The sequence below is a fragment of the Leguminivora glycinivorella genome, chromosome 5 (assembly GCF_023078275.1).
Source record: "Leguminivora glycinivorella isolate SPB_JAAS2020 chromosome 5, LegGlyc_1.1, whole genome shotgun sequence".
Lineage (NCBI taxonomy): Eukaryota > Metazoa > Arthropoda > Insecta > Lepidoptera > Tortricidae > Leguminivora > Leguminivora glycinivorella.
Window position 1 is genome coordinate 21,924,834 of NC_062975.1, and position 25,924 is coordinate 21,950,757.

Sequence of the window (25,924 nt, forward strand, 5' to 3'; positions counted from 1 at the left end):
AAGAATACAAAAAAAATATCATTCATTCACCATCTCGTTTTTACATAAATCCGCGGTACGGCGCTACCTCACATTTTTGACATGTCATGGGGAAAATTGAATTTAAGCTATGGCAACATTGCAATTCTACAACGTTTCGTTTCATATAAAGCAAAAATGTGCAAATATGTGTGGATTGGATTATAAGATTTATAAGTTAGACAAACATGAAGTACATAGTTTCAATATCCTGGTGTTATATAAATTTTTGAGCAATAAGTTTTATTATGCAAAACATAATAATATCATTATAATTAACCAAACCAATTATGTTTAGTGACACGTCGTTACAAACTGTTTTACGAGGCTCGAACTAAACGCCACTGGTGACAGTCGATGTCGATTGTCGACAGCAGTTTTTCGCGAGAGGCGTTATAATTTTTACGTTTTGAGGCTAAATTATTGTGATTATTATAATTCAAAATGTTAGCCTTGATTAATCGTATCCTTGATTGGTTTAAAAGCCTGTTCTGGAAAGAAGAGATGGAGCTCACTCTGGTTGGATTGCAGTACTCCGGGAAAACAACATTTGTGAACGTCATTGCAGTTAGTATCTTTGGAAAACAATAAATAAGTGTTAACCATAGTCATTGTTGGCGATTACACGATAAACATAATGCCTGTTGAGCGCAGATACCGTTAGTTTTGAGAGGGATCGCATTTCAGGCACTAATATTATTACATTGGTGTTGTCGAGTTCGTGAATAATGACTAAGTTATTTCGGCTTGCGTATTGCTTTTATATAATGTGCTTTGTTAGTAAAAACTTCTATATTAAACAAAGGATATAACAAGTTAACAAATCTTCTCGAATATAATTAGAAAATATTCTAAAAATGCGTATGAACTTGATTAGCTCATTTCTTCATTACTTGAGCATTCATGATTTGTAGATTGTAGAACAAGTGAAAGGACAATTTAAATATTTATATTCTTTTGTAACTATGATAAATCAGAAATTGGATTGACAATGCCCTATGTTGATATCTATTATTTATTTAGAATATGACAATCACAGATGTCATATATACCATAGATCAAGCAAATGTATCTACTTAGCGTGTCAAATGAACTCAGTGAAATCCACTGAGTTGTCCGTCTTTAATCGCAGCTTGCAGCTTTCGGGCGTCAATTTTTGTAAGTTGAAGTCAATCAAAACATAAAAAATGCCTCGTTACGTGATATTCAATTGCAACAACACAAAAATTATGAACAATAAAGAGCCTGAGACATATTTAAAATTACAGGCAAGAAACAACTTCAGTACAAAATTTGACACGCTCGGCCCCTATACAAATAGATGAACTTGTTTCTTCTATCTAAATAAAGTTCTGTGATGACAATACTGAATCTAATATGAAGTTATTTCTTATTTGACTCCATTATCTAAATTCAATATTTTAAGGCATGTTCAAATTAAATAGTTTTCTTTTTTGTCAGTCAATTTGTTATTTATATTAATGTGTGATATTGGATATAAAAGAAGTGACGTGGTAACTAAATGACTTTAGTCTGTGGCAAGTTGCAAATGCATCTGAATTCCGCCATGAGCCTGTCCCATAAATGTTTAATCTTGTTATATTCTTGGTTGGGCTAAAATTGATTCTGAGGCCATAGGCATCCGGCCCTATCAGATTTTAATGGATTAGTAGGCGCTTCCGAATGATTGGAGTGCCTGGTATATTACAATGACATTCAGAATATAATTATCCTAGTAGCAGGACTAGCTGTGTCCTTCACCCTTGTATGTTGAAATAAATCTGTGTTTGGGTATTTAACATTTCAAGCTCCGTTGGCTCCCTGGGGTTTCAGCTTGAAAATTTAAAAGAGAATAAGTTTATGATAACATTCGCACCAGTAAGGCAAACTTGTCAAAATCGCTGCCAACTTATTTTGGTATCTCTAATTTTGGAGTTGCCTCCTGTTATAAGATACAGATTTCCAGTATTGTTTACCTTTTGTATGCTCTTGTCAAATTTTTATCATTTATTTAGCATTCAATATTGAAATTGAGTATTATATAAAGGCAATCTGCTTCCCATGATCTAATACTATTACTAATTCCTATTTTTAACCCCCAACGCAAAAACGAAGGGGTGTTATAAGTTTGATGTGTCTGTCTGACCGTCTGTCTGTCTGTCTGTCTGTCTGTCTGTCTGTCTGTCTGTTTGTTTGTCTGTCTGTCTGTGTGTGTGTCTGCCTGTGGCATCGTAGGCCCCGAACGGTTGAACCGATTTAGATTTAGTTTTTTTTTGTCTGAAAGCTGAGTTAGTCGGGAGTGTTCTTAGCCATGTTTCATGAAAATCGGTCTACTATGTCGCAGTCGGGGGTTCGGGGGGTTAAATCGGTTCATCCGTTCGGGAGCTACGATGCCACAGACAGACAGACAGACATGTCAAACTTATAACACCCCGTGGTTTTTGCATCGGGGTTAAAAAGAAAATAAGAAAAGAAAGCCTCAATTACATGATTGTGGACACATTTAAACATGATCCGAGATATTTCTTACTATACTAGGTATGTAATGTACTATTTATTTGGAATAGAGATCCTTTCAAATATTTCCTTGACTATGGCCTATCTCACTATCATATCAGCAATTCCCGTCAACTTTGTACAATGCCACGTCAGCAAATTTTAATTGATCCTATTTTGTTACCAACATTTAGTAATATAATTCGACTTTCGTAAGATATATACAGGATAATTGTTATAATTAAGAAAATATAGATACTAGAGAACCTTAATGACGAAATAAAACTTAATAAAATCTCAATTAATCAACAAAATCTTGGTAACAAAATAGGAATTAATAAAAACAAATTTAACTTTTCCCTTAATTTTTGTACAAAGTTGACGGGAATTGCTGATATGTTTATCATAGAAATATGATCATAGGTCTATGCCTCTCTTTATCTCCAACGTGAAGAAAAAGGACGGCATAATACCTTTGATAATATTTCTATGATAAACATATGATAGTGGACTATCGGTCTACATACTGATTTAAAATTAAATTTCCAACTTCTTCGTATAACGGGTTAACTGCGGTCATTGTAGGATATTGCGAGCTTAATAATAGTTATTTGTTATACAAGAGTGCAAAGTTGTATTTTAACGCCGAGTGTGGAATTGAAAAACGAGCAAGCGAAAAGATTCTATAGTTGAACCACGAGCGTAGCGAGTGGTTCGAGAATGGAATCCTGAGCTTGCGAGTTTTTCAACACACGAGAAGTAAAATACATTTGCACCCGAGTGTAACACAAAACTTTTCCCCTCACTATAGCGAGGAAAATACAACGCAAAAAACGCGTTTATCACTACTTCCAGTAGTTCCACAGGTGGTAAATCATCGTCATCACTAGATTCACTCACTTTTATCAATTTTAAAGCAGAAAAAATGACGATATTCAAGGTCAAATTACTTTATCCACTAGTGGATAAAATGCGTTTTTACCCGCTGGTATTAAAGGACAAAACACGTGTTTCCGAGCTAGTGAGGGGAAAAAATCTTAACAATTTTAGAACCAAATCACTAAAATTATGTAGTTGCTTGACAACTTAACTCGCAGTAGGAAGATACGAGGTTTTCAAAGTGCCATGACCTTCTAAAGCGAAACCGGACTAGTGATGGGTCGTCGGTAAAATACTCGTTACCAGTATTTTTCCATTTGGGAATATTACCAGTAAAATACCAATCTTACCGGTAATATTACCAAAACCGGGTAATATACAAAATTTGCGATTTTTATGAGACGCGATGGTTATTTTTTAAATTATGTATGACTAAGTCGCCATCATAAAACTTACAAAACTCGTAGTGTGCCTCGGGGAGTAAATTACCAATCTTACTAGTAATATTCCCAATAATACCGAGTAAATTACCAGTCTTACTGGAAACATTCCTTTCCTACATTGTGACCAACTGCAAATATACTTCTTATAAATTTGTGATATCATGTGGCAGATATATATCTAATATTTGGATATTTGTCCCTGTTCCATAAAATATAAAAAACATTTTGTTAAACTCATAACTTCGCACACATCAGGCTAAATAGTAGGAAATTGACAGCTTTGGTTGGAGTGGCACCTTACCAAATTTATTTATTTTGACAAAATGTGTACTCGACGATAAAAACGTAATTAGCTAATTACCGTAAACTGGGGTTACTTTGATACTTGGGGTTATATTGATTAAAACTCCGTTTTATTTTTAAACGCAAAATTCTAAATGTCTCAAGCTCAACGCATCTGTCCATTTTTTTAACGGCGTTGGCACTATCGAGAGTTACTGCCATTAGCTGTTCTAACGCAGTGCAAATCACGTGTCAAAATGTAAGTATAGTTTATCGCTATTTACCATGTTCAAACAACTTCTAAACGAACTTAGTGGGTATTAAAGTAAAAAGTTCACAGTGAATATTAGCTTGCCAGAAATATGTTTAGTTATATCATTGTATTGAGTTTTGTGTTAAAATTCAAACTAAGAATTTGATTACTAATTATTTACTTTATGGGGGGTCTTTGATCACCTGCATGGGGTAACATTGACCATACTTACACAAAGTTGATTATTGTGTAATTTGTGTAATATGTCAAGGTACTTATTGAGGCTGATAATTTGATCTCTTTTGGTGATAAATATTGAGACAATCTTAAATAATGTTGATTTTTCGAAGATGGTAATTTATATTTTTGATCAAAGTAACCCCAAAATAGCATTAAGTAGTTGTAACTTTTGAACCTGCGAACCGATTTTTATGTTTCCTTGAGATGAAGTACTTCTGTAAGGGGTTATATTCGATTACTAAAAAAACCTAGGTTTCGTTTTTTTTTTCTCCGTACCTATAGGTACTACCTATTTTCTCTCTGTACCGTACGGTACATTATTTTGTTAGCTTTTCTAGATTTTTAGCAGCAAAAAAAGTTGATGTTCCAATTTTTTTGACATTAAATGTAGAAGCTAGAGAAGTTTAAACTTTAAAACTGATCAATGTAACCCCAGTTTACGGTACCTATCTATTGTAATACTTCAATGCAAGTCTGCATTAGGTACCCAATAACTTTGTGTTAACTATGTGTTGTTTTATCGAATAGGTAATGTGAAAAAAACTGGCCAAGTGAGAGTAGGACGGCCGGTTTTTTTTCTCTCTTTTGTACTCGGAGGTACAGTAAGAAGTGAAACTCCATAATCGGACCATTTTTCTACTATTTACAGTTATGAGCAAAAATTTGTTAGATGAGATTTAAGCAAAAATAAAATACTACCCTATTAATTTTCTACTATTTACAATATATAAACTAATCTGTGTGCAACTGTGCATACGGCTGTGTAACCCGGCCTTACCACCTTTCGGTTCTATGGTCCTGGTACTACAAGTGATAGGAAATATGGAGTATGCAGGAAAATTTCTATTATTTTGCCTTTTGGTTCTGCGGTCGTGGTACTACAGGTGATCAAAAATATGGTGTAGCTGGGAAATATCATAATATTTATTGCCTCTTTTCTTAAATTAATTTAAAAAAATCATTTTTGAGATTATGATTATAGAATTATAGCTATAATAAGCTATTTCATGTGATATGTAACAAACATTCATTAAAAATCCTTAATTTGTAATTTTTACATTACCCCCAAAAGTGACCCCTATGATGTATTAATGTAAGTTACATGTCCGTCTTTGGGACATAAGGTTACATACGTCTATCAAATTTCAAGTTATTTGATCCCGTACTTTCGGAGAAAATTGGCTGCGATGTGACTGTGACAGATGGACAGTGATCCTATAAGGGTTCTGTTTTTCCATTTTGAGGTACGGAACCCTAATATAACAAATTAAAACTGATTTAACAAATTTTCGTTATATTTTCGCCATATTATTCCTTTAAGTTATGATGCATTGTAACTTTCAAATCATACCACTATAGAAATATTACCAGTAAGATTGGTAAAATACTCGGTAGTATTTGGAATATTACTGGTAATATTGGTAGTTTACTAATTGACGTTAGGTAGGTATTATTTTTTGTTATAATACAGTGCAACATGTATCCTCTGTATAAATAAACACAAAATAAATCTTTTTTGTCTATTTTTATATCTATATTTCTCTAAATTACCGCTAAGTGGTAATATTACTAGTAACATTACTGGTAAAATACTCGTTTTAGTAATATTACCGGTAACGACCCATCACTAAACCGGACCTTACGTTTATTTAGCTAAGAATATAATCGCAATGCCAAATATTAAAATTCGATTAACAGTTTGACCTTGACTGTCTCAATAATTCCAGCGTTCTGTCTATCTGTCAATCCGCACAAGTTCATTGACACGCTTATCGGTAATGTAACATTGACTTGATAACAGCGCAAATAAGTGCATTTGTACTGTGCAACTTAAAAAACAAGTAGGTAGTTTGGTAAGGACGGTTGAAATTTTAGGGGTCAATCATACGCCTTTTTATACAGGTTGGTCCAAAGCCAAACCTTGACGTCAAAATATTTTTTTAGTTTCCTCACATCATGGGCTATTCGAAAATACCCCATTTTTGTAGTTTTCGAGTTACAAATTTTTGAAATTATCTTCATTGAGAAATTCTAAGAGGAAGAAATTAATTTATTAAAAAAACTGTTAAGGTTTTTTACTAGTTTATTTTTTGTAAAATCATCACTACAAACGGCGCATTTACTGAAATAAAAATCAACGCCCTCACTTTGATACAAGTTGGATAAAAAAATACCAACTTCAAAGTTTTACGTTCAATACGTATCAAACTTATATTTTGTGTTTAAGTAAGAAAATACCAGCTAAGTATCCGAATGATTTTGGGTAATTTTACAACCTGTGCTTGACCTTCATAAAAGCAAAAAAAGTGATAAAATATTGAACGTAAATTAGTATTTTTCAGTAAATGCTTCGTTTGTGATGATCATGCAGGAAGAAACTAGTGAAAAACTCAACAGGTTTTTAAATAATTATTTTAAGGAAAAAGAAAAATAAAAATAAAATACAAAAAATTGGCTAATAAACATGGGGTATAGGTATATTCTGATAGTCCAGGATGTGAGGAATCTGAAAAAAAAATCTTGACGTCATGACCACCCTTGGATTGGACCACCCTGTAGACGGTCATTCAAATCATGGCTCTAAAAAAAGCCGGCAAATTTGAAACACGTTGGCGGAATCATTGACATACCTTTAAAAATTGATTGAAAATGTAGGGGCGAAGCTTTAATTCTCATAGAAAATTTGAATTTCGCGCCTTTTTTAGTGACAAGGGTATCTATCATACCAATAATTCCCATTTTAATTGAATTTTTTTGATGAATTTCGTTTATGACAAAACTGAAAGACAGGAAGAGTCCTTTCTATGTAATATAAATTGGGTCTATTTTACATCAAAATCAAAATACCTTTTCCTAGATTTCGTAATATTTAAGACAATATTTAGTAGCTGATTCCGCGCCGGCACCGGTGTTCTAAGTCTGGGTCCTAGGTATGGTCCGCCTTTATGAAGTAACTAGCTTTTGCCCACGGCTTCGCTCGCGTTAGAAAGAGACAAAAAGTAGCCAATGTCACTCTCCATCGCATCAACTATCTCCACTTAAAACATCACGTCAATTCGTCGTTCCGTTTTGTCGTGAAAGACGGACCACACTTTCCCATTTATAATATTAGTATGGATATACACGTCAATGACATGATGATTGTTGGTTACAGTCTGGCCAGTTCAGTGAAGATATGATCCCCACAGTCGGCTTCAACATGCGCAAAATCACTAAAGGCAACGTCACTATCAAGGTAAGAAAAAAACCGCACAACATTACTGTAGCTAGGCAGCTACCAGCAGCGGCTGATCCATACAAGCCGATTCCCACCGGCTTGCCTAAAATTGATTACTAAAGATTTGATTATTATTAAGATTGATTATTAAGAGGGCATTCAACGAAAACGTCGTAATAATGTAAAATTGATAGTTTTAGTCGGCAAAATGCTACACTTTCCGTCATCTAAAAGACTTATTAAGTTCAGGATTCGATTAGGACATCTTCTTAACTTACATGTTGTGAGACTGGATTTTTAAAAACTAACTCACTTAATTAATTATGATTTTTTTTCTGGTGCATGTTTAGGAAAACCCGCGAAAAGTGCTGACTTAGTCCGTCTAATTTGTAAAATTTGGATAGTTTTGAATGCTTCAAGTGGTAAATTTGTATTATGTATATCCTGTACTACAATTATCTGAGACTACTTCTTTGTTATAAGGCTTTAGAATAGAGTAAATGAGGATATGATGAATCCAATTTGTTTCAGAAATCACCTCAGAATAAGTGTCAATTTCTTCGAAAACTTACGTGTTTTTGAAGTAGTTTTAATATAAAAATAATCTGCAACGCTTACTCAAACAGATTTTATGCAAAAGTATTCTATTAATTGCAATTTAATACTTTTGACGATTTTTTAAAAATGCCTCCTTATTACCGGTTACGCGCGCTTGCGATGTCAGTACCGCGGCAGAGCTTGTAGAGGCAGGACGTATGTTAGTCCGCTCCGCACGCGGCTCGACGATCGCGAAGTTATTTTGTCATTGTGTGCGGCACCGCCGTGTCCAAAACCGCACTTGTGTGCGTGTTTGGCTGTACTGTTGCATGTATACTGCGACCGAAAACTTTGATCCTTGGGTTGACGACTTTGGTAACTAACTAATTAACTTGACTAATATTTTTAGTAAGTATTATTTATTATTGAATATCATTTGAGGTTACTGACTCGTCTCAACAAAATCTTTGACAATAGATGGTACTCAGGATCTGATGATGAAGTCAGATGGTAGTCATGAGTTCTCATCAACCAGGTCTTGAAACCATTTCGTGTTTGGGCTCGTTTGATTCGCCTCAACAAGATTTTTGACAAGAGGTGATGGTACCCAGGATCTGATGATGAAGCCGGAAGGTAGTCATGAGTTCTCATCAACCAGGTCTTGAAACCATTTCGTATTTGGGCTCGTTTGATTTGCCTCAACAAGATCTTTGACAAGAGGTGATGGTACCCAGGATCTGATGATGAAGCCGGAAGGTAGTCATGAGTTCTCATCAACCAGGTCTTGAAACCATTTCGTGTTTGGGCTCGTTTGGTTCGTCTCAACAAGATCTTTGACAAGAGATGGTACCCAGGATCTGATGATGAAGCTGGAAGGTAGTCAAGAGAATTCATCAACCAGGTCTTGAAACCACTCCGTGTTTGGGCTCGTTTGGTTCGTCTCAACAAGATCTTTAACAAGAGATGGTACCCAGGATCTGATGGTGAAGCCGGAAGGTAGTCAAGAGTATTCAACAACCAGGTCTTGAAACTCTTCTGTGTTTGGGCTCGTTTGATTCGTCTCAACAATATCTTTGACAAGAGATGGTACCCAGGATCTGATGATGAAGCTGGAAGGTAGTCAAGAGTATTCCACGACCAGGTCTTGAAACCACTTCGTGTTTGGGTTCGTTTGATTCGTCTCAACAAGATCTTTGCCAAGAGATGGTAATCACTCTTTTATACTCTGGCGCATCCACTGTCTCAGTGTGTCAACAGTCAACTAAAGCAGGTAGGCGTAGCGTAGAGTTGTATTTCCTTACAAAAAACCAATACATAGATGTGGACCTTCCTGTGCTCCATGCAATTAAAACAACATAATATTTAAAAACCGGCCGAGAGCGTGTCGGGTCACGCTCAGTGCCTACACTGAGCGTGGCCCGACACGCTCTCGGCCGGTTTTTAAAGCCGCGTTGGTAAATAGCCGCTCGGCTCTTCCGTAGTTTTCCATATTTTTCAAAAACTACAGAACCTATCAAGTTCAAAACAGTTTTCCTAGAAAGTTTATAAAGTTCTACTTTTGTGATTTTTAAATATTTTTTAAATATATGGTTAAAAAGTTAGAGTGGGGGGGGACACACTTTTTTTTTCTTTAGGAGCGATTATTCCCGAAAATATTAATATTATCAAAAAACGATTTCAGTAATTCATTTTTAAATACCTATCCAACAATAAATCATACGTTAGGGTTGAAATGAAAAAAAAAATCACTCCCTACTTTAGGTACGTGTAGGGGGGTACCCTAATAAAACATTTTTTCCACTTTTTATTTTTGCACTTTGTCGGCGTGACTGATATACATATTGGTACCAAATTTCAGCTCTCTAGTTCTAACGGTCACTGAGATTATCCGCGGACGGACGGAGGGACAGACAGACAGACATGGCGAAACTATAAGGGTTCCTAGTTGACTACGAAACCCTAAAAACACATTTTAAATATTAAACTTATATTGACCGGGATATAGACCGTGAATATAAGTCTAATGAAAATAACCGTGAATCATTCAAAAGTCAAAACTCTTACATTTTAAATATAAAAAAAACTACTTAAAATTAAAGAAAACCGATCTTAGTTCCATTATATACAGAGTGAGGCCTGTAACAAAGGCGAAGAATTGAACTGTAGGCTATTCTCCTTATACTGATCAACATTTATTCAGTGACTTTTAAAAATTATGAAGTCTTTAAATTTTTAATTTTTCATACAAAATAAATATTAGCTTCAATGTACGCCATTATTGTTGTCATTGACGTTGTCTGTCACACTTTAGACTTAACAGAATTCGCAATACATTACCTCTTAGAAAAAACTTTCAAGGGTGATAAAAATCAAAATACAAGTTATTTTTAAAAGTCGCCGAACAAATGTTGATCAGTATAAGTGCGTTTTCACATTATCCGATCCGATATCGGATGTCGGACCGATATCCCATACATTACAGGCGCCATCTTGGATTTTTTCTATTGAAATGCTTCCGACATCCGATATCGGATCGGATAGTGTGAAAACGGCTTAAGGAGAATAGCCTAGAGTTCAATTCTTCGCCTTTGTTACAGGCCCCACTCTGTATATGTACCTAGAAAACATCATCATCTTCCTTGCGTTATCCCGGCATTTGCCACGGCTCATGGGAGCCTGCGGTCCACTTTGACAACTAATCCCAAGATTTGGCGTAGGCACTAGTTTTTACGAAAGCGACTGCCATCTGACCTTTCAACCCAAACGGTAAACTAGACCTTATTGGAATAAGTCCGGTTTCCTCACGATGTTTTCCTTCACCGAAAAGAACCTAGAAAACATATCATATACAAAATAAAATAAAACTAAGAAAACGGATTATATTCATTATACGCGATATAATCTGATTCCATAAATTTATTTCATGAGTAACTATCGCGGTGACAGAAGACAATATTATATACACAATTTATTATATTATAAAAGTTTTTTAATTTATTTCTTCCAAGGCTACACACGTTTTAATAAAAAAAACTGTGATAAGTTTAATAATTAAACTAAAAGGTCAATTATTTATGCACGAAATCATGTATGCAAATATGTAATATATATGGTGGTGTTTTTACGCAAGTATCAATAATGGTTAGTCCGCAACGCCACTGACGGCGTGGCGGTACCGACCATGAATGCTATCCCTTTCGCTCTAGCCGCACGTAAGGTTTGTTCGAAGAGGATCGCACGCTATGTCTGTACCGCAGGCTACAATCGTTATGCTTCTGGTTATAGTGTGCGTCTGCACACAGGCGCACGCCAGCGCCGCCGGCGTCGAAATGCGAGCAAGCAGATTTTTTGAAAGCGCTCTTAATTGATTAGTAAAGTATCTAATGCAAAGATTGCAAAGGTAGGTTTCTTTTTGCTGTGTTGCCTAGCAGAAATTTTCACCAGCCGCCACTTTCATAGCAAACGTTGACCGAATAGCATGACACGTTCGTGAGTTTCCGTGATAACACGAAGGAAAAAAACATTTCCCACTACATCTGTATTAGACATAGGTATATAGTTATTTACACCTTCATAAAATATCAACCTGTAACAGTATTTTCAGTACAGATGGTGCTTTTTTACGCACTAGTGCGAGAAGTGGTTCATTTTTTGTCAGATCGAACTTCGGAGCCATCTGTATCTGTACTGAAAAACGTACGATACACGTGCGAAAAAGAAATTCGTAACTCGTGTCGATTTAAAACACTCCCTTCTGTCGTGTTTTAATTTATCTATTTGTTTCGAAACTTCCGTCTTTTTCGCACTTGTATCGTAATGTACTATTTGTATTTTATTTTGGTAAAGAAGAGTTGTCCGTCTTTAATCGCAGCTTGCAGCTTTCGGGCGTAATTTTTGTAATTCAACTTACAAAAACATTAAAAAATGCCTCGTTACGTGATATTTAATTTCCAACAACACAAAAATTATAAACAGTCAAGGGCCTGGGACGTATAAAAAAATCACAGGCAATTAACAACTTCAGTACAAAATCTGACACGCTCGGCCGCCATATTACAAATAGATGAACTTGTCTCTTCTATCTAATTTTAATTCTGTGAACATAATCAACACTGCCCGGTCGTTGACTGTCTATCATTGCCTCTAGTCTTTAATTGTATGAATATGTATGAGTGTATGTTTGTATGTGCAGGTTTGGGACATCGGAGGCCAGCCCAGATTCCGCTCCATGTGGGAGAGGTACTGCCGCGGCGTCAACGCTATTGTGTATGTACTATTTTTTTTATTTACGTCTATATTAGTTGATAACAGCTAAATTAAATCAGACTATGGAGTCATTGTTACCTACTTCCTTTTAAAAAGCTAATATTGTTGGATATTTTGACGACCTATCTGGCCTAGCGTTTAGGCCTGCCTGCTAAGCCGCGGTCTGGGGCCCGTTTCTCGAAAGGTACAAGCCTTGTATTACAAGTGCGCGAACTGTCAAATCGTATGGGTTTCCATGGAAACACACTTGTAATACAAGGCTTGTACCTTTCGAGAAACGGGCCACTGGTGTTCAAATCCCGGTAAGGGCATCTTATTTGTGTGATCTCATCAGAACACAGATAGTCAGGGATGTTTTCTATGCTGTATATCAATCTGTGTAAGGATGTCCAATAATATTTAATATGTGAGTGTGCACGGGAAAACGTCCTACTTTGTCGATTGCTGTAAAGCCGAATTGTCAGTTTATTCATATAAAGATACAAGTCAATCTCGCCTTAATGGTAACCGACAAACAAAATGGGACGTTTTACTAAACACACTCACATATATTTTTAATATTCTATTTGATGAGCTCCATACAGTCACACACAGGGTCCGTGGGAGTTCCTTGTTATTCCTTTCCTGGACTCAAACTCGATGAATTTAATGTAAATTATAGGTAATAGGTATGCGAGGGTAGCTAGCTATTCGATAGTATCAAATACATAATATATGTACTCGTAACTCCGTCAGGGTTGCCAACCGTACGAGGTACGAGGATACTATTAACCTCGTACAAATATGTACGAGATTTTGATAATATGGCCAATTGGATATATATTATTAGCATTTTGAATCTTTTTACACCATTTACGCGATGATTGTCTATGGCAGCTATCGCTTCAACAACCACACCGCACCGCACCTTGGAATGTTTTCACGAAAGTGAGAGCGACAGTGTTATTTTTTTATCGCTATCACTTACGTGAAAAAAATCCACAGACGCGGTGCGGTGCGATCATTTCTTAGGTACTTTACGGAGTGGTCCCGATAGTATAATATGCTTAATTTTGTTTTAAACACGTTTTCGATGCATAATAATAATATTTTTTATATGTACGAGGTTTGAAAGTCTAAATACGAGAATTTTAGCTGCATACGTACGAGGAAGTTTGCTTTACGGTTGGCAACCCTGAACTCCGTATAAACGGATAAAGTCTAAGAAAAAACGTACCTCAAAACCATAATGAAAAAGGTACGGTGGCCAAGATGGCGTTACACCTTTGGGGAACGCTCGGCAAGATGGCTCTAATAAAAATATTTGAAATTTTAACACATATCAAGCTAAGAATATGGACCAAATTGTCAAAACTGAGGTTTAAAAGTTTTAAGCCTATGTCGAGCGACGGCAGTCTATGCACTGTGATTACTGATTACACATTTTCCCGAGACCACGGGGACAACGCCGTCCTTGAAACGTTGGAGGTCAGTTTAATATGTAGTTATACGCGATTAAGTCCCGATTTTAAAAATAATTATGTGTAATAATCGTGAAAGTTTAAATCAGTCACACACACACACACAAACACATCACATGGAAGGATCGCGTGACAAACGAGTCTGTTCTAGCCGAGGCACAGCTTCCTAGTATCACAGCCATACTAAAGAAGAGGCGACTGAGGTGGCTCGGGCATGTGTATCGAATGGAGCAGACTCGTTTACCACGTCAAATCCTGCTGGGAGAGGTTGCAGATGCAAAGAGACCGGTCGGACGGCCAATGCTGCGCTTTAAAGATTGCGTGAAGCGTGACATGGTCACATTTGATATTCCATGCAACCAGTGGCAGCGGCTGGCCGAAGACCGACCTACGTGGCGCCGTGTTGTCCATGACGGTCAATCCAAGCACGACAACGCCTGGTTCTCCTCCTTGAATGATAAACGCATGAGGCGTCACGAGCAGGCCTCTAACCCCCGCCCATCTGGGGGAGCATACACCTGCCATGGGTGCGGACGAGGGATCCTCTCTCGAACTGGGCTATACAGCCACGAACGTAAGTGTCGCAAGGATGCTGCTTGAATCATCTGTTATAGATGCAAAGGCCTGTTATTATTAAATCAGTGTTTTACACATTTTACTTTGACAGTAACTCTCTATAATACTTAATACTCTTTGATAGTATCCAGCACAATAAGATAGTCATCTAGGCCGGATGGGGAAGTTTATTGTCAGCATCCCAAAAGTTTGGCAACTTATTCTAGTCGTAAGGGGTTCGAGTTCCCATTATTTTATCCCAAATTACTAATTTACACAAATTTACAGGTACATGGTGGACGCGGCTGACAGCGACAAGATCGAGGCGTCCCGCAACGAACTCCACAGCCTGCTCGAGAAGCAGCAGCTCACCGGCATTCCTGTCCTAGTGCTCGGCAACAAGCGGGACCTGCCGCACGCGCTCGACGAGCACGGCCTCATCGAGAGAATGTAAGTGACTCACTACAGTGAGACCAGCTCATCCCCGCGCTAGTGCTGGCAACAAGCGGGACCTGCCGCACGCGCTCGACGAGCACGGCCTCATCGAGAGAATGTAAGTGACTCACTACAGTGAGACCAGCTCATCCCCGCGCTAGTGCTGGCAACAAGCGGGACCTGCCGCACGCGCTCGACGAGCACGGCCTCATCGAGAGAATGTAAGTGACTCACTACAGTGAGACCAGCTCATCCCCGCGCTAGTGCTGGCAACAAGCGGGACCTGCCGCACGCGCTCGACGAGCACGGCCTCATCGAGAGAATGTAAGTGACTCACTACAGTGAGACCAGCTCATCCCCGCGCTAGTGCTGGCAACAAGCGGGACCTGCCGCACGCGCTCGACGAGCACGGCCTCATCGAGAGAATGTAAGTGACTCACTACAGTGAGACCAGCTCATCCCCGCGCTAGTGCTGGCAACAAGCGGGACCTGCCGCACGCGCTCGACGAGCACGGCCTCATCGAGAGAATGTAAGTGACTCACTACAGTGAGACCAGCTCATCCCCGCGCTAGTGCTGGCAACAAGCGGGACCTGCCGCACGCGCTCGACGAGCACGGCCTCATCGAGAGAATGTAAGTGACTCACTACAGTGAGACCAGCTCATCCCCGCGCTAGTGCTGGCAACAAGCGCGACCTGCCGCACGCGCTCGACGAGCACGGCCTCATCGAGAGAATGTAAGTGACTCACTACAGTGAGACCAGCTCATCCCCGCGCTAGTGCTGGCAACAAGCGGGACCTGCCGCACGCGCTCGACGAGCACGGCCTCATCGAGAGAATGTAAGTGACTCACTACAGTGAGAGACGCTCGCATTATCATTTACTATTTTGCAAATATCTACTAATGTTACTTTCAGTTGCATAACTAAAAATGATTTAAAAAATTAATTTAATAATTAATTGTAACATTGAACTATTGAATGAAACTAAATTAAACCAAACAAACTTTGTAATAATTAAGAATTTTCTGACATATTGTACCGTTTAAAAGCTCGTTGACTTATCTAATAACCTAGCAGCGGCCGACCGCTCGCACGTGTTACGCGAGGCACGCGCCCACCACGCGTGCTTTAACGCTTCTCCAGGCGATGCTCACTCAGCACGTTGACGTTGACATGTTTGCCGATCGTTTAGCATACTTATGCAAAACTGCTAGACAATTTATGAATTTTTATTTGACTGACCTGTAATCTGTTTTGACATTGTTTTAAATTTTCTCATTTTATTTTTCCTCTTAATTGTTTATTTGATTAGTTTGACTTGTTCGACATTTATACGACATATTACCTAAGCATGTTTTATTTTTAACCGACTTCAAAAAAGGAGGAGGTTCTCAATTCGACTGATTTTTTTTTTGTATGTATGTTACTCGATATCTCCGAGAATCGTGGACCGATTTTCAAAATTTTTTTTTTGATCGAACCGGTATAACCCCGAGATGGTCCCATTGGCACCAAATCAGGGTCTGATGATGGGATCCTGGAGAAATCGAGGGAACTCTTCAAATGTTATAGGCACATGTAATGTTTTTAGTCTATTTTTCAAAGGTACACCAGTATTTACGTCTGATGGTAATAATTTTATGTGGCTGAGCTGATGATGGAAGGTCAACTCCTCAATGGTTAGGAGTTAAAGGATAATTCTTTCACTACTGTACATGTATTCGGACTGATACATATAATATCACTAGGAACCACTAAAAATCAACAAATAAATAAACTTTTTAACAAAAAATAAAACCGCCTTCAAAAATAAGCGCGTTACAAAACACGGAGAAACTAAAAAGCCAAAAATAATATACCTTTCAATTCAGATTTCTTATCGTATTGCAATAAGCTAAACATCCAAATTATAAACAAATCAATTATTTTTGGAGTCGGTACCAGCCTGTGTATGGTTGGGTGGGGCAAACAGGCAATAGCAAGGCGACGAACAGGTCTGGTACCAACTACAAAAATAATTGATTTGTTTATAATTTGGATGTTTAGATTATTGCAATACGATAAGAAATCTGAATTGAAAGGTTTATTATTTTTAACCACAAGATTTAGTGGATCAACTTCTATCAAACACGGCTAAAATCTTTCTAAAGTTCATCCGTTCGGGAGCTACGATGCCAAAGACAGACAGACATCAAACTTATAACATTGTTTTTGCGTCGGGGGTTAAAAAAAGGGATACCTAAAACACGATTGAATTATTGAGTGCCGTAAGATTTTATAAGGTTAAAAATCTTCATTAAACAATTTCAGGAACCTCTCAGCAATCCAAGACCGCGAGATCTGCTGCTACTCGATCTCGTGCAAGGAGAAGGACAACATCGACATCACGCTGCAGTGGCTTATCCAGCACAGCAAGTCGGGCGCCGCGCGCTAAGCCGCCATCTAGTGGATATACATCTAGGCTCTGGTAGTACCTAGACTAGCTCTGCGCTCGATCTGATAGAAGACGGATAAAGCCACGTATGCATGGTAAATATTTGTTTGAGCGATTTTGTTGATCAACTGGCAAAAATTTGCTGGAAACTTTGTTTATAGGATGACCTCCTCTCCATACGCCAGACCGCGTGTTGTTGACTGAAATTAAAATTTTGAAAAAAACCCCCGACCGCAACATAGTAAACCGATTTTCATGAAACGTGGCTAAGAACACTCCCGACTAATTCAGCTTTCAGACAAAAAAACTAAATCTAAATCGATTCATCCGTTCGGGAGCTACGATGCCACAGACAGACACACACACAGACAGACACGTCAAACTTATAACACCCTGTCGTTTTTGCGTCGGGGGTTAAAAATGAGAAAAAAGTTGCCTGAAGAAGTCTTGTTGTTGTGCTCTCTTGTATATCTATCGTATAACCTAAATCCCCAAAAAAACAAAAAAATGGAAACCAACAAACAAAGGAAACTTCTAAATCCACCAATTATATGAAATCGACATTTATTGGATTGGTGGATTTTGAAGTTTGCTGTCAGAATGATGAATGAATGTCTCAGTATCGCCCTGGCATAACACCGATTTAGAAAACCCTATTTGGTCCGTCACTAGCAAAATAAGAGACAAAAATATTCGTCATCCATTTTTATGCTTGCAGAACTATCCGAGATGTTCTTGTTCACTAAGCGGTAACACAGCAACACGCAGTCAGCATCTCTGTAACATGCAGTGTCTGCGCCTGCATAGTGTTGCCAGAAACTCAGCAACAGGTTGATTGGACAACGTTGCTCAACAAATGTTTACCATGAACAGGCTTAACACGTTAGTGGAATACAATATTTGTTGATTGTGTAAAATAATGTGTAAAAAATGTCTGCCTTGGGTGAGCCTTGTCTCACGGGCTCTAGATCGATACTCCAGTGCTCTGCCGCGTTGCTCATACTATATGCGTGTTTCGTTTATCGGATTCCCTAAGATGTGCTTCGATTTTATGATTGTAGAGAAGGTTCTGTATATACCCTTTTGTTTGAAAATGGCACAAATGTTTCATTAACCCCCGACGCAAAAACGAAGGGGTGTTATAAGTTTGACGTGTCTGTCTGTCTGTCTGTCCGTCTGTCTGTCTGTCTGTCTGTTTGTCTGTCTGTGTGTGTGTCTGTCTGTGGCATCGTAGCTCCCGAACGGATGAACCGATTTAGATTTAGTTTTTTTTGTCTGAAAGCTGAGTTAGTCGGGAGTGTTCTTAGCCATGTTTCATGAAAATCGGTCCACTATGTCGCGGTCGGGGGTTTTTTCAAAATTTTAATTTTGTGGTTATTTTACTAATGTGTTTTGAACCAAGACATTTCATCAATGAGCGCCAACATTATTATAAACTATGTTAACACATTTTAAGTTAATTTTTCTATAATTATATAGATTTTTTACTCGGATTAAGATCGAGCGCAGTGCGTAAGCGTTCTAAAGGTTCGCACTCAATTTAAACATAGTTCTACTGCCAATTGTTTTAAACATCAAATATATTAACAAAATATTTAATGTTTAAAATGAATCAGCACGCTCGAATTTTGGATTATAACTTTTAAATAGCTAATCTAAAAAATGCAACATTCAAGAAGTTGTTGATGTATTACCGTTTATAGATATAAATTTATTATTTATTCCATCTATCCGGCGTAGTCCCATCTTAAGTCTGCAGTATATTGTACGACAAATCGCGCATAATAACACCTTATTTGACACAATGTATTAACCCTTAAATGCATAATGATGTATGTCTGCATCATGTATTTTTGACTCTATTGACAACATGTCATTCAAATTTGAATAAATCTTAAGGTCATGCATTTAAGGGTTAAGTACAATACACAAGATGTTAAAATTTGATCGCTTGGTTGTGCCTATAGTATGTATCTAGTAGATATCTTCTGGCTAAAAAATCTAGGAAATGCGAATAAGTACTTTAAAAATCTTAAAAATCATTAAGCACTTGTTTGATAAGATAAGATATCTTAGCATAAAATCTGCTCATCCTACACACTGTGCCAGTTAACACATTCACTACCAGACTAAAAACTACGTCAGAAACCGGACGTCATCTACCGTATAACCGCCCGCTTGTCTGGCGACAACCCGCCCAGCGGGTTCTCAGGCATCTGAACAAAGATTACGAGTGCCTAACAAGCGGGTTCTTGGTGTCGAACGTGTTGTGTCTTCAAATAGCTTGTCAGCGTGACGCAATTCAGAATCATATTGTCGCACTGTTATGAACTTGGCTTCCATTTGCGTATGTGTCGTGTAATGTTCAATGGTGTCGCCAATACAAAAAAAGTTAAAAACAATCAAGTGGTCGCAAACACTTAGAAATTCCTTACACGCTAAGATTTTTGTCAATTATAGAGCCGGTGTTAAATCATACCCAATTTTCCTTTAGTAAAACGCGTTCAGATGTACTGCGAAAAGATTTGCCTTCGTATTGTTACGGAACCGTACAAACGTGCCCTGCTATTTCAGTCAGTCTCAGTACAAGATGTACTGACATTGACTGAACTAGCATGACAAATACGAACGTTTCCGGAAAAATACGAAGGAAACCCTTTTCGCACTACATCTGTAAGTTCCTATTGCATTAGATAAGTTGTCGCCGTTGTCGGCTATAGTCGACTTTGGCGTTCTTGGCAAGATTCCTCGATGACGGCTACAAGCGACTGTGGCGGTCAAAAGGTTAAGTTTATAAGGCTGGTTTTAGTGTCACGCGGAGCGATTCTCACAACCAATTTAAATGATGTTTTCGTCCGCTAAACGCTCCCTGAACTTAATACATATTAGTCCAGCGCGGATCTCCGCACGGTCGGTCCGCGTAACACTAAAACCAGTATTAACCTTGATGTTTTAAAATTGATTTGCATGTACAGTCAACCAATCTGAATCCTAGGCCACTGTAGAACCCTTTCACAGTAATCACAGCAAATAAAGCACGGTGTCAATACGACACGGTTCTAGAGTGGCCTAGGATTCTAATTGGTTGACTGTACACGTTTTGAAAATATCCATTTTGTTGGACGAATTAGAGATAGATGGAAACTTTTTTATTGTCAGCTTTGTATGTATTGCTCAAGGTTTTTGCTTTAAAATCCAGAAGGTGATACATGTATATGGCTTTAAGAGTCGGACCAAGCTAAATCTGCACAAGTTTTGCAGTGATATACAAACGTACGTTTTTAGTGGCACTCCTACACTTTGTCACCTCTATGTACATACTATAGTGGTTACATTATTATCTCAGGCGGTTGATAAAGAAGTGACGTGGTCATACTCTAGGTAGAGGGAACATGAGTTGGAAGTAAAAAATTTTCCCCTCACTAGCAAGGAAACACGTGTTTTGTCCTTTAATACCAGCGGGTAAAAACGCATTTTATCAACTAGTGGGTAAAGTAATTTGACCTTGAATAAAGTCAAATTAACTGCTTTAAAATTGATAAAAGTAGGTGAATCTAGTAATAAAGATGATTTACCACCTGTAAAACTACTGGAAGCAGTGATAAACGCATTTTTTGCGTTGTAGTTTCCTCGCTTTAGTGAGGGGAAAAGTTTTGTGTTACACTCGGGTGCAAATGTATTTTACTTCTCGTGTGTTAAAAAACTCGCAAGTTCAGGATTCTATTCTATTTATTCTCGCTTCGCTCGTGGTTCAACTATAGAATCCTTTCCCTTGCTCATTTTTCAATTCCACACTCGGCGTTAAAATACAACTTTGCCCCCTTGTATAACAAATAACTATATCAGTAAACAGCCCAGGTAAATGGAACAACTATCTATAACTTAAGCACTGGTCCCACCAAAAGCGTGCAATTAGCGTATCGGGATACAGATAAACCCTTAGTCGGACTCTTGAGATGTATTGGCTCAGACAGTTTATTTTTAATGATCAAACGTCGAGATTTCATCCATGACTGTGGCAGTATTTCCTATTGTTTTTCAAAATTGCCTCATTCCAAATGGGAATATTGCCTAATTTGTACATTCGGCCAGTGTATAGTTACTAAAGGATATGTTAGCAACATATCACTAGCTTTCTTTTATTATTACGCATGGAGGAAAATCCCGTAAGCGTACATTGGTAACCCATAAAGGGGTAGGCAGAGCACATGAACTACTAAATTTCAGTGCCACTCTTGGCAAAAAGGGGTTGAAAGAAATCCAAATTGGCAAACAGGTTGCCAGCCTCTCGCCTGCGCCACAATTTAACCCATATCCTAGAGTCGACTACGACACCCACGGGAAGAAAGGGGGTGGTGAAATTCTTAACCCGTCACCACACGGGGTGTGCCCGTTTTTATTTTCATAGAAATTGTTTATATATTGTAAAACCAATCAACTATACTTTCGAAGATTAATTTTGCGAAAATTATACATTGTAGACACCCTTGGTGCCAATGAGTCGAAAACAACTAATTATTTGATAAAAAAAAATGAAATAAAGCTTTGCTAAGTTAAATAAAATTCGAGGAATTTCAAATCGAATGTTGAATACATTTTCATCTCACTCGCACATTAAATGTGCTATTGCACGCAGACGGAGCGGGAGTTATGGAAAAATCTTTTTATTTTGGGGAGTTGTGAAATGTCAAATACCGTTATTTTTTTACATATTTTTTTATATTGCAAGTGTGATGAAAATCGTGTGTAACCAGGCCTTTAGAATATTGAAAACTCGGAGTCTTTGAATCGCTCCGGCAAGCCGTCGCGATTTAATTATTCTCATTAGCAATATTGAACTTCCGCCCCACGTTACACAATGTACTATTATAGGATTGTCTGGAAAGTGGCAATATGTTTATTTTGGTTACTGTTCGCTTACCCACTCAAAATCTAATGTAACTATATGTTGAACGACTTGTACTAAAGAGAGAAGGCTTGGCACGAAGAGTTTCGTACATTGACGCCCTTGTTCCTAACTCTTTCACACCGTATCAAAGTGCGTGCGATAGAGATAAAAATAGTCGGGTCAATGCACTAAATTTCTCGCGCATATCGCCCCTTCTGTATGTTAGAATATTTAGATCCTCTAATACTAGCATTACGCATTATATATATTATAAATATACTTCTCATACTGTTAGTAACGATAAGGTAAAAAATAAATGAGGGACTAATTTTGCTTCATAAAATCAGTATACGTAGGAAATATTTATTATTTACAAGTTTTTAAAGATTTTTTTAAGGTTATTTAGCAAAATTAGGCTCACAAACGAGTTTATCCATATGAATGGTAAATAATATTAGCGTGCTGACAATTCGTTGATACTAAAGATATCAAAATAGGTCTGTTTTTTTCGATTTTAAATTTTCTATTGACAATGATAATTCACCAATACACGGCGATTTGCCATTGCCAGTTGTCAATTGTCATATTGGTATAATACGGATACTTGTCTTGTCACAATAAATATGTCAGCGAAATCGATTATTTTAGTACTTCGAGTTGTCCGCTACAATTATTTATTATTCTTATGTTATAGTTATGAAGTCATTAGATTTGTAATTGTTTACAGCTTGAATGCACACTGTAGAATAATTTAAGGTGAAATTCATGAGGGAAAGAATGCCGATAGGTAATACGTTGTTATTTGCATTGTAAATTACGTGCTGGCGCTTATTTCGCTACTATGAAAAATTTTATCTGACTATGACAATTTCGTCAGTCTCAGACAGAGGACTGTCATTGTCAGATGACAATTGTCAACTTGGTGAATTGCGACGTCATCTAAATTACATGTGGCGTCCACTGGCTTTCAGGCCTGCTGTGGACATTGTAATTCTAAAGTTCGTTATCTGTCTCGCTCTTACTTATTATAGCGATTGAGAGACAAATAATGATATTTATATATTCTTGTTTGCCAGGCGGAAAATCGAAGTTCTGTAACGATGCCCAAATTAATTTTGTAACAAAAACGCTATGTTTACTTTAGCCCGTTTGCCACCGACTGAATTTTAACTACTTAAATACTTCGAGGCGACGGGGTAATGTAAACCATTCGAAAGATCCCAGTAAAGTCATGCCAAAAAATAACGTAAACCTGTTGTTGTTAGTCGGTCTTAAATGTGATCACAAAAATTATGTTACGTGTATGTATAGTATGTTTACGGTGCCTACTTACTCGTTCAATTCGGACTATTCGGAGTCGGCCGAATCAAATAATATATATAAATAGTTTATATCTTACTTATCCACGAGCGGTCATTAAAATTGTACAATTTTGAGTTACTGTATAATACGCGATTTTTTTTCTTGAAAATTGCAACCACGAAGTTGTGGCAATATATCCGCATAGAATGAAAATAGTTTATAATTTTGTATTTACTCAAACAGTCAATGTTTGCGCACGTCTTTTATTAAATTTGACAATTGTCACTTGACATTTTGACAACAGCTAGCCGGCGTATCATGCAGCCAATTTTATCACTTATCCACGTGGATAAGACATCTGTCACTCTCACACTGACATACTTGCTGAAGCGTGACGGATGCTTTATCCACGTGGATAAGTGATAAAGTTGGCAGCATGATACGCCGGCAGGTAAGTATGGACGCGCGATAAATGATAAAATATCTGGCCGTCCCTGTCGCACTATTTGTAAGTGCGATAGGGACGGCCAGATGTTTTATCATTTATCGCGCGACCATACTTGCCTGCCTGCGGGCGTATCATGCTTCCAATTTTATCACTTATCCACGTGGATAAAGCATCCGTCACGCTTTAGAAAGTATGTCAGTGTGAGAGTGACAGATGTCTTATCCACGTGGATAAGTGATAAAATTGGGAGCATGATACACCGGCAGGACGTTCATTTCTAAAACGATAAGTCAGGGATTATACATCTAATTGTCATCTTTACAAATGGGACTAACAATCCACTCATTTTTTGTAATTTGGCAATTGTCATTGTCATGTAACAATTGTCAAGTTAGTGTAATAAGAGCCTCGCGTTAAACGTGCCCCTGGTTTTAATGACAAGCTGTATATATAGTATATATAAATAAAATTATGTATCTCTTTTATATGATATGGGAATAGTAGTAAAGAGTTCACGAATATACTGATATGTAAAATGCCAATTTGTATTTATTGAAGATGCTAAAGAGTTACCCATAATATTTAAGAACATAACTAACTGATTTTGATGATCGGTTAGTAAGGGTGTCCCCAAACCTATCAACACGGTATCAGCTCTAGGGAACCAAAAATCGCTGGTTAGTATGAAGACGTTTGCGTACCCATATTCATACTAACGAGCGATTGTTTTTTTTTTTTTATGGGATAGGAGGCAAACGATTCCGCGTCGATAGATTAGATTAGATTAGATTATATTTATTTCTTGATGAAAATTACATGTTATTTTAACTTAAAAATAGCACCAATTCACAAAAAGATCGTCACAACATAATAATAAGAAAATAATTGATACAAACAATAATAATCATCAAATTAAAAAGTAAACCAATAATATGTCATAATAAAGCAATAAAATAAAAAATAAAATTACATTAGTAATGTCCAAAAAACAAATGTTTGTATATAGTACTAGGGCTTCCTAGTGAATATAATGTCAAACGTCATAAGTGCTAAAAACAATGTCAAAAATCTAAGATAATAATAATAATATAAAAAAAAGCTATTTTATCAATGTCCATTAATATTTGTACATTTCAGTGTACTCTTTAACTGAGTACAGTGGTGTCGATAGTAAAAGTTCTTTTAATTGGTGACTAAATATGTCGTCGGAGGTTACATTTCTGATACTGGCGGGTAGGCGTTCATAAAGTGATGGACCTATTACTCGCGGGTTCTTGTCGAGAAGCGCTAGTCGGCGCGGCACGGGCAGTAATCGCCCCGTTTGACGGGTTATTCCGCCAAGCATATTTGACCGTTTGAATTTATGAATATGTTTTCGCGTAAACATTATAATTTCGTACACGTAAAGCGAGTAATAGGTCATCATATTGAATTTTTTGAAGAGCTCTCTGCACGAGTGCCTCGGATTCACACCAGCCAATATCCGTACAGCCCGTTTTTGCATCAAAAATACTCGGTCTGAATCTGTTGAGTTTCCATACAAAATTATGCCGTATTGCATCAGTGAAAAGAAGTACGCGTAGTATATTTGTTTTAGAGCGTCATTTGAGACAATTGGTTTCAGTTTGCGCAGAGCAAATAAAGCGCTGCCCAAACTTCCACACAAATTGTCTACGTGGTCTTTCCACTTCAGCTTGGCGTCAATTGTGAATCCGAGGAACCTGCATGACTCGCAGCGTGGTATCGGACTCTGTACCAGTGGAATGTGTG

The 25,924-nt window shown here is 37.6% G+C and overlaps 1 protein-coding gene across 1 annotated transcript; it reads left to right on the forward strand.

The window, feature by feature from the left end:
- Window positions 1–376: 376 nt before the first annotated feature.
- LOC125226721 (ADP-ribosylation factor-like protein 8) lies at window positions 377–17,840 on the forward strand. The gene is made up of 5 exons (XM_048130801.1): window positions 377–585; window positions 7,766–7,846; window positions 12,558–12,631; window positions 14,935–15,096; window positions 17,393–17,840. The coding sequence occupies exons 1-5, from the start codon at window positions 463–465 to the stop codon at window positions 17,514–17,516; spliced, it is 564 nt and encodes a 187-aa protein (XP_047986758.1). The 5' UTR covers window positions 377–462; the 3' UTR covers window positions 17,517–17,840.
- The last annotated feature ends 8,084 nt before the right edge of the window (window positions 17,841–25,924 follow it).